General features: G+C 42.1%; 1 protein-coding gene across 1 annotated transcript; it reads left to right on the top strand.

Moving 5' to 3' along the window:
• Window positions 1–1,113: 1,113 nt before the first annotated feature.
• CABLES2 (Cdk5 and Abl enzyme substrate 2) lies at window positions 1,114–8,562 on the top strand (the record flags this gene model as incomplete). Its single annotated transcript, XM_010074611.1, has 9 exons — window positions 1,114–1,185; window positions 1,366–1,458; window positions 2,181–2,258; window positions 3,755–3,863; window positions 4,501–4,666; window positions 5,429–5,532; window positions 5,905–6,011; window positions 7,347–7,551; window positions 8,014–8,562. Coding segments are annotated over 9 exons (1,075 nt in total), but the record flags the coding sequence as incomplete, so codon positions are not given.
• Between the last annotated feature and the right edge of the window lie 1,882 nt (window positions 8,563–10,444).

Here is a 10,444-nt window from a genome sequence, read left to right as displayed (position 1 = left end):
TGTGGTTTTGAGTCAAGGGGTAGGATCTTCCCTTCGCTGCAGCAGGTTTTGACGTCCAGATATGTCCTTACAGAGCAGCAGGTTCAGGTGTTTGGCACTTTTGTCCCAGTCCATCCAGTTACTTACACCAGCATGCTTTTGCAGAACCACATGCTTTTTTTGTACCCATGCCTATTGTCATTGGCATTAGCTGGTTTTCCCTCTGCTCACCATACTTGGCGTCTTTCTGTCTGCATCCAGCCAGGGCTTCCCCAGGAGGGGAGGAAGAGTGTGGATGTTCCCAGCTGCATTCGTGCCAGGAGGTTTGAGGTTGGCCTCCATGTTTCATGAAGGGTTGTTTTTATTGCAGGTTAGATGCCAAAGTAGACTGGAGAACCGTGTGTATGTGAAAGCATTAAACTTTCCTGTGCAGTTCTTGCTGAAAAGCAATAAAAAAAAAAAAAATTAAAACTGAAGTTCTGGTGAAGGGCATTGAAGCTGTGCCAGGAATGTTCTTCAGCAGTGCCCTTAATAGCTGTTGATTCGTAGGAGGCCATCTCTAGCAATACTGAAGGTAGGAGTCCTGGGGGAGGATTTGTCTCTCTCTTTCTTAGAGAAAGGAACACTAATTTCTCTCAGATAAAATTCTAATAGACGCTCAGTCTGCTGACTCCTGCAGCTGGAGACGACTGTGTTCTGAATTGAGAATACACACCCATGGTCGGTCATCGGACAGATATAGCTGTGTCTGTCCATAGATTGATGTAAAATGACTCATTCCCTTGCCTTGATGAGAGGGTGCTTTTTGCAGTATTTCCCATAAGATTTTAAATGAGTACTTGGAAGCTTTTCAGGTGTTTAACATATAGGTTGGTGGTGTTCTGTGTTGAAGACAGTGAATGCTCCTGTTAATGAAGTTGGTGTAAATATGTACTGCGAGGGTCCTGGAGGGGAGACAAGTTCTTGGCCTTTTTAGGAACTTGAAACTCTTAGTTAAGCACTCTTACAACAAAAAAAAAAAAATCCCGAACACCTGCCCATTTGTCCTAAGAGCTCATAGATCTGTTGCAGTTCATAAACTCCGAGGCCATGAACTAATATTGTTCACTCTTCGTGGTGTTGTACATTTTACAGAAGGCGTTTTATCTCCCAGCGCTGCTCTCTAGACTTTTTAGAAGACATAGTGGAATATGCCAGTGTACGAAGGTACTTCTTTTCAAAAGCAGCATTAATCTCAACTCGTTGCATGCAGTCCTCTCCTCCCTCCACCCTCTTCCACGCCAATATCTGAGGTCCTGCATGCTAGTGCTGCCATGTGATCATAAAACCAGCCCAACTCTTTTTAGAGCACTTAACAGGTGGTGTTGGGTTTTTTTATCATTGCAGAACCAAGCACATATCTGGATCTCCAAGACACAAAAGTTTGAAGAAGATGCACTTCATCAAGAACATGAGGCAGTATGACACCAAGAACAGCAGGTAACTTCTGGAGGTCAAGGTGCCCCCTGTGCTCAGATGTGCTCAGCTGTAGCCTCTAGTTCAGTGCAGTCAACCACTTAATGTCAGTGGGAATCTGGTGATGTCCTTGGGATCATATTAATTTTATGCATGCTTCTATCAAAGGCAGTAGGTGCTCCTATCTGCTACATCTGCAGCAATATTCTGATGGTTCTGCCCCCTGCTTTGAGGAGGTTAAATCATCCTATTCTTCTCCATATCTCCAGCATGCAGAGTTTCGAGCAGAGGAGGATTTAAGGAGAATGGCTTGGTTTAGCCAACTTCTTGGCTCATAGTTGCTGGGCAGAAGAGAAATGGGGGGGTGCATTAATATTTATTGTTAACAGAGGTGTGAGACTTCATCTAAATGTAAAATACTGTTTGCATCTTTTCACAAGGTTTATGTAAAAATTACATAAATATAAACATACATTTAAAGACTAGGATGTCCTTTGAGGCACTCCCAAGGTGATGGCAGTTGCTGAACGCTGGGGTTTGGTACAGAACTCGGCTCTAAGGACCTGCAGGGTCAGAATGGAACCGCTGCTTTTGTGCTGCTTTTTCTGAAAGCATCAAATCCATCGCAGTATCTCTGTAACTTACAGAGCAATATAAGAGGAGGTCTGTGTTCATGTTCCATAAAAAGCTGCTTTGTAACTTCTGAATCTTAATTCTTATCCTCATCTCTTCCCATCTGCTTACAGGATAGTGTTAATTTGTGCTAAACGAACACTGTGTGTGGCTTTTTCTATCCTACCTTACGGGGAGAGTTTACGGATCAGGTGAGTCACCTTTAACTGCTTTGTGAAACGTCTGGATGTTTTGTATGGAAATGTCTGGTTTGTTGTTTGCAGAAGATCTTTTTAAATTAGGATGGTTGGTGCAGGTCTCCTGTTTTGAAGCAGGTGAACTTACTTACCATTTAGGTGCAAGGACAGGCTGTCAGAGCAGTAAAATCAGACATCGCCACAGTGTCCAAAGAGAAAAATAGTGGAAAAGCCAGACTTTTCTTCAGGTGTTTATTCCCATTTTAAAGCACTCCAAGTGCTCTGAAATCCCTCAAACTAACTTTGAACAGATGATGTGATTTGTTCATGTGTAGGGTTTCCTACGCTCCTCAAGTGATCAGAAATCAGCTGTCTTTAGTGCAACAAACAACTGTGTCAGCAAAAAAGCATATGGAGTGTCAGGGAAGGATGCTGCTGCCTTTACTGGAAACCCTTAAGGTTTTCTAGTGGAGTTACATCTAAAGTAAATTTAAGATGCTTTTCTGTTTTTTCAGCTCTTCTATGCCACAATTGTTACTATCTGCAATCTAAGAAAAACAGAAGCAGCTTAGACTGATACTGCTTTTAGGATTTGTACTACATTTTTATATAGAACTGTCAATGTGATCTCTTGTGGGAAACAAAACCTGCTAACTGGATTTCCCTGCAGCTTTGCTCAGTCCCTTGTGGAGTCCAAGTTGTTTCTGTGAAGGTCTGCTACAAGTGTACCGTAGAAAATACTAATTTGATTCTTATCCACTTTTGGCAAAACAATTGTGTTGTCACTTCTGTCCTGTACATAACTTACAGACGAAGGAAACAGATGTTTAGTGGTGGGAATTGTATTGTATGCAAATACACTTGCCGTAAAAATAGTTGATGGGAAAATATTCTCTCACTTAATAGAAAAGCAGCAAGGTCACTGGAGCTGTTTCAGAGCAGTTCTGAGCACTGTATTGTGCTGCTTGTAAGCTGGCAAGGCAGTTCCTCAACTGAAAGCGGGTTTTTTGCATGGGAATATAGGTGACAAAGCTGCAGGTTGTCATTGCTAAAGCAGGGTTCTGGCAGCAGCCCTAATGCTTAATTTGAGCTTGTGTGCACAGTGGTTGGAATATTGCAATTGAAAGGCAGGTTTCTAATCCTGAAAAACTAGTAATATAAACCGTGTTTGCTGTTAAGTGTTTGAGCATTAGTGTGTTATGAATGGTATGGTCTCATGCAGAAAGACCATATTAAAACAAAAGTTTACTTTTGGTAGGTATATTGGTACAGATTTGAGTTAAACTGAGATTAAATCTGATTCTTCAGTTAATTAACATCTCTCTGTTTTGAAAAGAGTAGTTAAAGATGAATGCTTTCTTGGAGACGGGATTGAGGGATTGCACTGTTCTCACACGGTGCTCTGACCTGGTCGTGTTGGCTGTAGCTAGTGGATGGACCTGGTGTCTGCCACAGAGGACGCTGGGTTTATGCTGCATTTTCCAATAGTGCATTTTCTTATCTGCTTTTAGTGATCTAAAAATGGAAGGACAGAAGCAGCGACATCCTTCTGGGGGAGTTTCAGTCTCCACTGAGATGGTGCTTGGACTGGAAGGAGTAGAGCTGGGTGCTGATGGCAAGGTAAGGAGTATTTTTTTCTCTTTTTTTTTTTTTTTTTTTTCCTCTAATGCCAATGACTGAACCATTGAGTGGAGCTGGGGACAGCGGGTGGGTAAGCTGGCTGCTGTCACCCTGAGACCATTTCATGCCAGGCCAAGTCACTCTATGGATGGCAAAGCACTGCATAAGTTAAGTGAGAGCTGTAACTTGTCAGAGCAGTGGAAATTTGTTTTGATCCTTAAAGTTTGAAATGTTTGGCCTGTGATAAAGCTTCTTCTGAGGAAGCTGTTGGAGCCTGTGATCACTTCTGCCTCTGTTTCTGGAGAACTGATTTGACTCTGGTATCTTGGGCAACAATTGAGTGATGTTTTGATAGAAACATGGGTGAAATTTATGCCTCTTTATATACTGCCAGAATTTTTGTGATGACCCCTTTCCTTTGCCACCCCATCAAATCTTTTACAACACTTCCATACCGAAATTGTGGAAGCAAGGCATTCTTCATCCAACCTTTCCCTTTCCTCCTGTCCCACAGTTTCAAGGTCCCCACTCCCAATTACAAGCTCCAGGGGTATCTCTGAGTTGTAAAATGCTAGATGTCTGGCAATGAGCGTTTCAGTAAATTTTCCCCTATAACTGCTACAACTTTCTCTTTAAGGTTGTGTCCTATGCAAAATTCTTGTACCCGACCAATGCCCTAGTTGTTCGCAAAGCTGACAGCCATAGCGCTGTTCCCTTGTGTCGAGCTAGTGCTTCACGGAGTCTTCCTCCATCAAGATACAAACCTGTGACAGTAAAAACCATCCCAGCAGGAACAGACATTGGTAAGGACAGCCGTCAGCTTTGTCACCACTTGTGCACACAGCAGAAAAACATAAAAGGAATATATTTGTCAAAACAATTGCAAAAGTGCATTGTTAGGAAGGATGTGCTGCAGCTGGAAGGAGACTGGTTTTAGCACAGCCTAGCAAAGAAGGCTTGGTAATGAAGTATAAACAATGAACATTAAGCCTGCGGCTTGCACGCAGTCCTTACATCGTCTGTATGTCTGGCTGAGTTCTGTTGATGCAATTCAAGGAGCACAAAGCTGTTTCCTTGAAAATGTGAGCTTTTAAATTACTCAACAAGAAACATCTGTTGTACATCGATACAGGTGGTCCTCCTTGCCTTCTAGCACAGTAACAATGCAGAAGCCAGAGAGTTTGTGACAAGAATCCCTTCTCTTGTGTAAAAGAGCAAACCTGACAGCTCTGCTGTCTGCTAGATTACAGGGAAAAGAATTCAGCCTTGTGCAGTTGTTTTCTCTGCACATTTGTGGATGACAAATGGCTAGTTTGCACCAAGTCTAAAATGGTGCGTCAGGCACATGCTGGAGAAAGAGCTTGTGTGGGTTTTTTAATAATTCTGATGCCTGACTGGTGTGTTCGTGGAATGCAGACAGGTGACTGTAGCTGCAGTTTGCCTGTACTGTGGGGTCTGCCAACACTTTTCATGTTTGCTGTTTGAAAACTTTTTTAAAGAGGAAACAGGGAATTTGAAGCTCTGCATCTTGTGACCCAGTGTTGTGCTTTCCTCATTCCACTCAGGAAGTGAAGCTGGGGAAGCCGCAGAGTATGATCCAAATATTCTGGATGATCCCCAATGGCCCTGTGGAAAACATAAACGTGTTCTCATTTTTGCCTCTTACATGGTGAGTGACTGGCGTACCTGAACAGAAAAGGGAGTGAGTGCCTGGAAGATCCTTCTTGAGGAAGAAAAATTCTTCTAGGAAAAAAAAGTTGTGCCTTTAATAGTTGTGTTTGTACACTCAGCTTGTTGAGGACCAACCTGACATGTATCTTCATGTTGTAGTTTGCTTCTTGTCATCATTTGCTCACTAGTTTTTTAAGATTTTTGTCTATGGTTGAGATTCAACACGGTCCATTACTTAGGACATTAGAGAAATGTCAAATTGTGAATAATAAAACTTGGCTTTGCCTTTATATTAGTGTCTTTGGAAGACCTGTTTTGCTGTCAGTACTGTTCACAAGGGAAATGGTCAATTTTGCCTCTTGTGTTTCAGACTACAGTCATAGAATATGTGAAACCCTCGGACCTTAAAAAGGATATGAATGAAACCTTTAGAGAGAAGTTTCCTCATATCAAGTTGACACTGAGCAAAATTAGGAGGTAAGAAGCAAACACTGAATAATGAGAACATCTATGCTGTACAAGGCTGCTTTTATCTTCCACTTGTATGGAAAAAATACTAGATCTATTAATAGTATATATGATTAAACACTGATCTCTTGTTGCCAGTTGAGCTGGCTGTAGGATGACAGCCCTGTACGGGAATGTTTAGGATGCTGAGAAAGGGTAACAGTTGCTTTTCATAGTTCAGCCTAAAAGGGTTTTGTTTCACTGACTGTGGTGTAGTAACACTAATAACCAGTTAACAGTGAAGCAGCATTAGCCTTGAAACAAATCCGTGTAACCTGATTGTTTGGCTGTAGTGCAGTCCCACTCTAACTGGATTGTCTTTTTGGACCCTCTGGCTATTTTTGCCTTTTAATTACCAAATTTGCTGATGACCCTGGACTCTAACAAGATTCTGGAATAAAGAAGAGAGTTAGGTCTGGGGAATTTCGGAAAAGAAAAGCATTTCATGAAGGCAGGACTATGCCACACAGAATTCCTCATCTTCCAGGAAGTGCATCTGGCTGCTCACCAGCGAGATGCACTGTTGCACCTTCCAAGAGCTGTAATCTTGTTGGTATTACACGGCTGTTAATGCAATCAGGGCCTTCTGAAATAGTCGGCTTAGAACATGAATCTGCTGAATCAGCAGGTCCGTGTGTAATTCATCTCCAAGTGGAAGGCTTGCTCAGGCAGAGCATGTGTTCTGACAGTGTCCTGCAGCTCCTCTCTGTAGCTGGTTCGAGTGGTGCATTTGTGCAGAGATCTTCTTGCAGGTGTAGCGCTGGTGGCAGCCACGAGAGGTAGCACCCACCATAAAGTCTGCCTTAATGGCAATGCCCCAAAGGGCTAGCTGTTGTGGGAAGGGTGTAAACCAGTCTGCCTTCCCCCTCGGACCTGATTCTTCCGCGAGGTGTGCTGTTGACAGGTCTCCATGCAGCAGCTGCTGTGCTCTGCATGGCTTTGATGTGGGGTTCTGCAGGTCAGGGTGGCTCAGTCTTAGGAGGTGAATCACGAACCAGTTGGGGAGCCCAGAGGCAACCATACAGCAGCAGCCTGGGTGTCAGTGAGGCAGCTAAGCCCCTGGTGTTCATGGGCAGATGAGGAGCTGTTCTTCCACAGCAGATGTTGTCAGCCAGGTTAAATCAGTTAGTGCATCAGCTCCAGCGTGCTGCCAGCTGGGCTTCTCCAGCCTCGGATAATACACATCACAGTTTTCCAAATAGGAGTCTTGTCCAGATGCTCTTGTGAGTTCCCATGCTGCAGTGTTTCTACAGCATTTCATAAAAGCTGTCGTGTTTGAGAGGGTGTCTTTCTTCCTGTTCCCAGTTTAAAGAGAGAGATGCGGAACCTGAGTGAGGAGTGCAATCTGGAGCCGGTGACTGTCTCCATGGCTTATGTTTACTTTGAGAAGCTCGTCCTCCAAGGCAAACTCAACAAACAGAACCGCAAACTGTGTGCTGGTGCTTGCGTTCTGCTTGCAGCCAAGATCAGCAGTGATCTCAGGAAACACGAAGTTAAACACCTTATAGATGTAAGTACTGCGAGACTTGTTTCAGGTGTTGTCAAAATCCTCCATTGCATAGAACAAGGCAAGGATTAAGCCAAGATTTTCAGCAGTGCATGCTTGCATTTAAGACCAGCTCTTATGTCTCATTAGGGGTTTTCCTTGTTTTTTTTCTTTTGTTAATTCTTTTGTTAATTAAAACTACCTGACTGGTACAGTCTGATGTCCTACAGATCTTCCAGTGAGGTTATTTTTGCACTCACTGTTTCTCAGGCAAGTGTATGTAACTGCTGTGTGGGTGTCACAGCTGAGCTGATAAGCTGGTTTACTTTGATCCCTGGCAACACTCTTCATTCTGTAGGTACTGCTCAGGCCATGCATCACTGACTCCTGTTTTATGCTGACTTCCTCTAACAGTGTGTTTGTATCTTATGGATTAACTGAGTCTTTCTCCTTGTCTTTTTTTTTTTTTTTTAATTACTGTCATAGAAACTAGAGGAGAGATTCAGATTCAACAGAAGAGATCTGATTGGTTTTGAATTCACCGTCCTTGTAGCTTTGGAACTGGCTCTCTATCTTCCTGAAAACCAAGTTTTACCTCATTACAGACGGCTCACCCAACAGTCTTAACCAAAGCTGCGTTCCAGCTGGCAGCCGGTGGCACTGGGCTCGCATCACTGAATGCTGCTGGTGGAATTGCCACTGGCCTTTGTGCCGCTGTGCGCATCCTGCCATGGCTACAGCTCGTTTTGGAGTCTGCGGTGTGTTGTTAAACTGTCAAGGTGTGCGTTATGGACACGTATGCCAAGTCTGGGGGATGGTACAAGAAGAGTTATTGAACTTTTCTTTTGAACATTTGAAGCACAAATATTCACCAGTCAGCTGTCATGGCTGCTTATTATTCCTTATTTATCTTCTCGGTTTTGCTAAAACTGTTCTTCCCTATGAAGAATACTATGGTATTGTTTCTTTTTTTTTTTTAAGGCTTCATTGTATTCCTTGAAACTAAAGGAAGCATCACTTCCATTCCAGTGCACCATAAAGTTCAGATGTTTCTAAGAATCTTCTCACATTTTTACACTGATGAAATGCATACTTTATTTTTTTAAAGATGTGCCTAAAACTGGCTGGTCTGGTACCAGTGCTTTTTAAGTTAGTTATGTTATTTAGTGGGGAATCCTGAATTTGTATAGCCATTTATTCTTTACCTGCATTGGCCTTGCATATGAGGATAACAATTCCAGTATATCTGCACTAATAATACACAGGGCATCTATTCTGTACTATACTATAGATCTACAAGTGGCAAGATTGAAATTACTCCGTTCCAATTTAGTTAACTACTAATACCTTAAGAATATATATTTTATTTAAAAAGGAGAGATTGAAAATCTGTCATGAAGTACCACATGTTGAACAAGGTAGCTGCAGCAAAGCGATTGCTGTCCTAATTCACTAGTCAGTGGAAGATGAGCGCTTGACTAAGAGTGATTTGCCGTCAGATGTATAATTTATGGTTTTACTTGTTTCAGTGTTCCATAGTCTGAGATAAGCACCTTTTTAGTACGACTGTATTATATATGGTCTTACGTGCTCTGAGCAAATACTTAAGTCAGTAGAGCTCCTGCTGCCAAACGAAGCCAATGAAACAAAGCATGCTCAATATTTAAAATGATACTTCTTTTACTCCGTTCTTCCAAGCATTGCATCACTGTGGTCCTCATAAAGCTGGCATCTGTTGAGCATCTGAACAGCCAGTTAACAGCTGGCACCCAGCAGCGCTCTGATGCTTACGCAGAAGTTAAATAACTTCTCTGACCATTGGCTATTCCTTCATTATTTTTAAAATACCCGAGTTAGGAAAGAACTCTTGATTACATATGGAACCTTCTGGGATACTGGCTCTTGGGTTTATTTTCTGAAGCAATATTATGATACAAGTAACTGTGTCCATTTGCAAGGAACTAAACTGATGCTTGGCTATTGCAACTGAGAAATTTGTAATTTAAGTTGGACTCCTCCATGAAATACTAGGCCTCAGGCTGAGGTAAGGGACCTGCTACCTAATATGTAAAGTAATGTAAATTCCTGTTCCTTGTATTAAATGTTGGTTGTAGCCAAAACCAAAGCTGAATCTTTGCGCTTCAGCTGTGTTTTGTCTGAAGCTAATGTGGCTTCATTACAATTGCAGCAAACTTTACTGGAGCCCCTTTCTCTTTAAGTAGGGCTCAAAATGTATTTTTCAGATATAATAATTACAGTGACTATCAAATCTTTTGTAACTGTGTTCAGCTGTACGTAGCTTCAAGTTATTTGTGTAAAATTTAATATGCTTGCGACTTCTCTCTAACACAGAAGGACTTTCCAGTCTCCATAAGTGAGAGCTCTTAAGTTAGACAATAAGCTTGCCAGTTACCTTCCAAAAGGTTTAAAAAATTGCCTACTAGTTAAACTTTCTACTGGATGTAACTGTCCTTGCATGCAAGAAATAGTGATGTACTAAACATCTAGTGTATAATGAGCCTTCAAATTAGCAAGCAGTGGTGAAGACAACACTTTTTAAAGTCATTAGGGGAGGGGAAAGAGGTAGAACTGAACAAAGAAATTTCTCACAAGGTATTTCCAGAAATTGTGAAACACTTTGGTTAGTATGAACAAAGTCAGAAAATGTATTTCTCTGGGAACTTCTGTTTAGCGTGTACTGAGGTTTCTGTAACAAAATTAACTTTCCCTTTCTCACCATCTAAGGAAAAAAAACGCAGTTGGGCTTGCAACACTTTGTGATCTCTGCAGTGGAAGTTTGCCTAGTTGCAGTGGGCATTTGGGCTGGAGTTACACTCCCAGAAGCTATGGTTTCACGTCATAAAAGGGCAAGCTTTTGTTTTTTTTCTTTCAGAAGAACAAATTAGGGTAGGGAGCA

Source organism: Pterocles gutturalis, unplaced genomic scaffold (assembly GCF_000699245.1).
Source record: "Pterocles gutturalis isolate BGI_N339 unplaced genomic scaffold, ASM69924v1 scaffold30037, whole genome shotgun sequence".
NCBI lineage: Eukaryota > Metazoa > Chordata > Aves > Pterocliformes > Pteroclidae > Pterocles > Pterocles gutturalis.
This window is presented reverse-complemented; position numbering and strand designations above follow the sequence as displayed.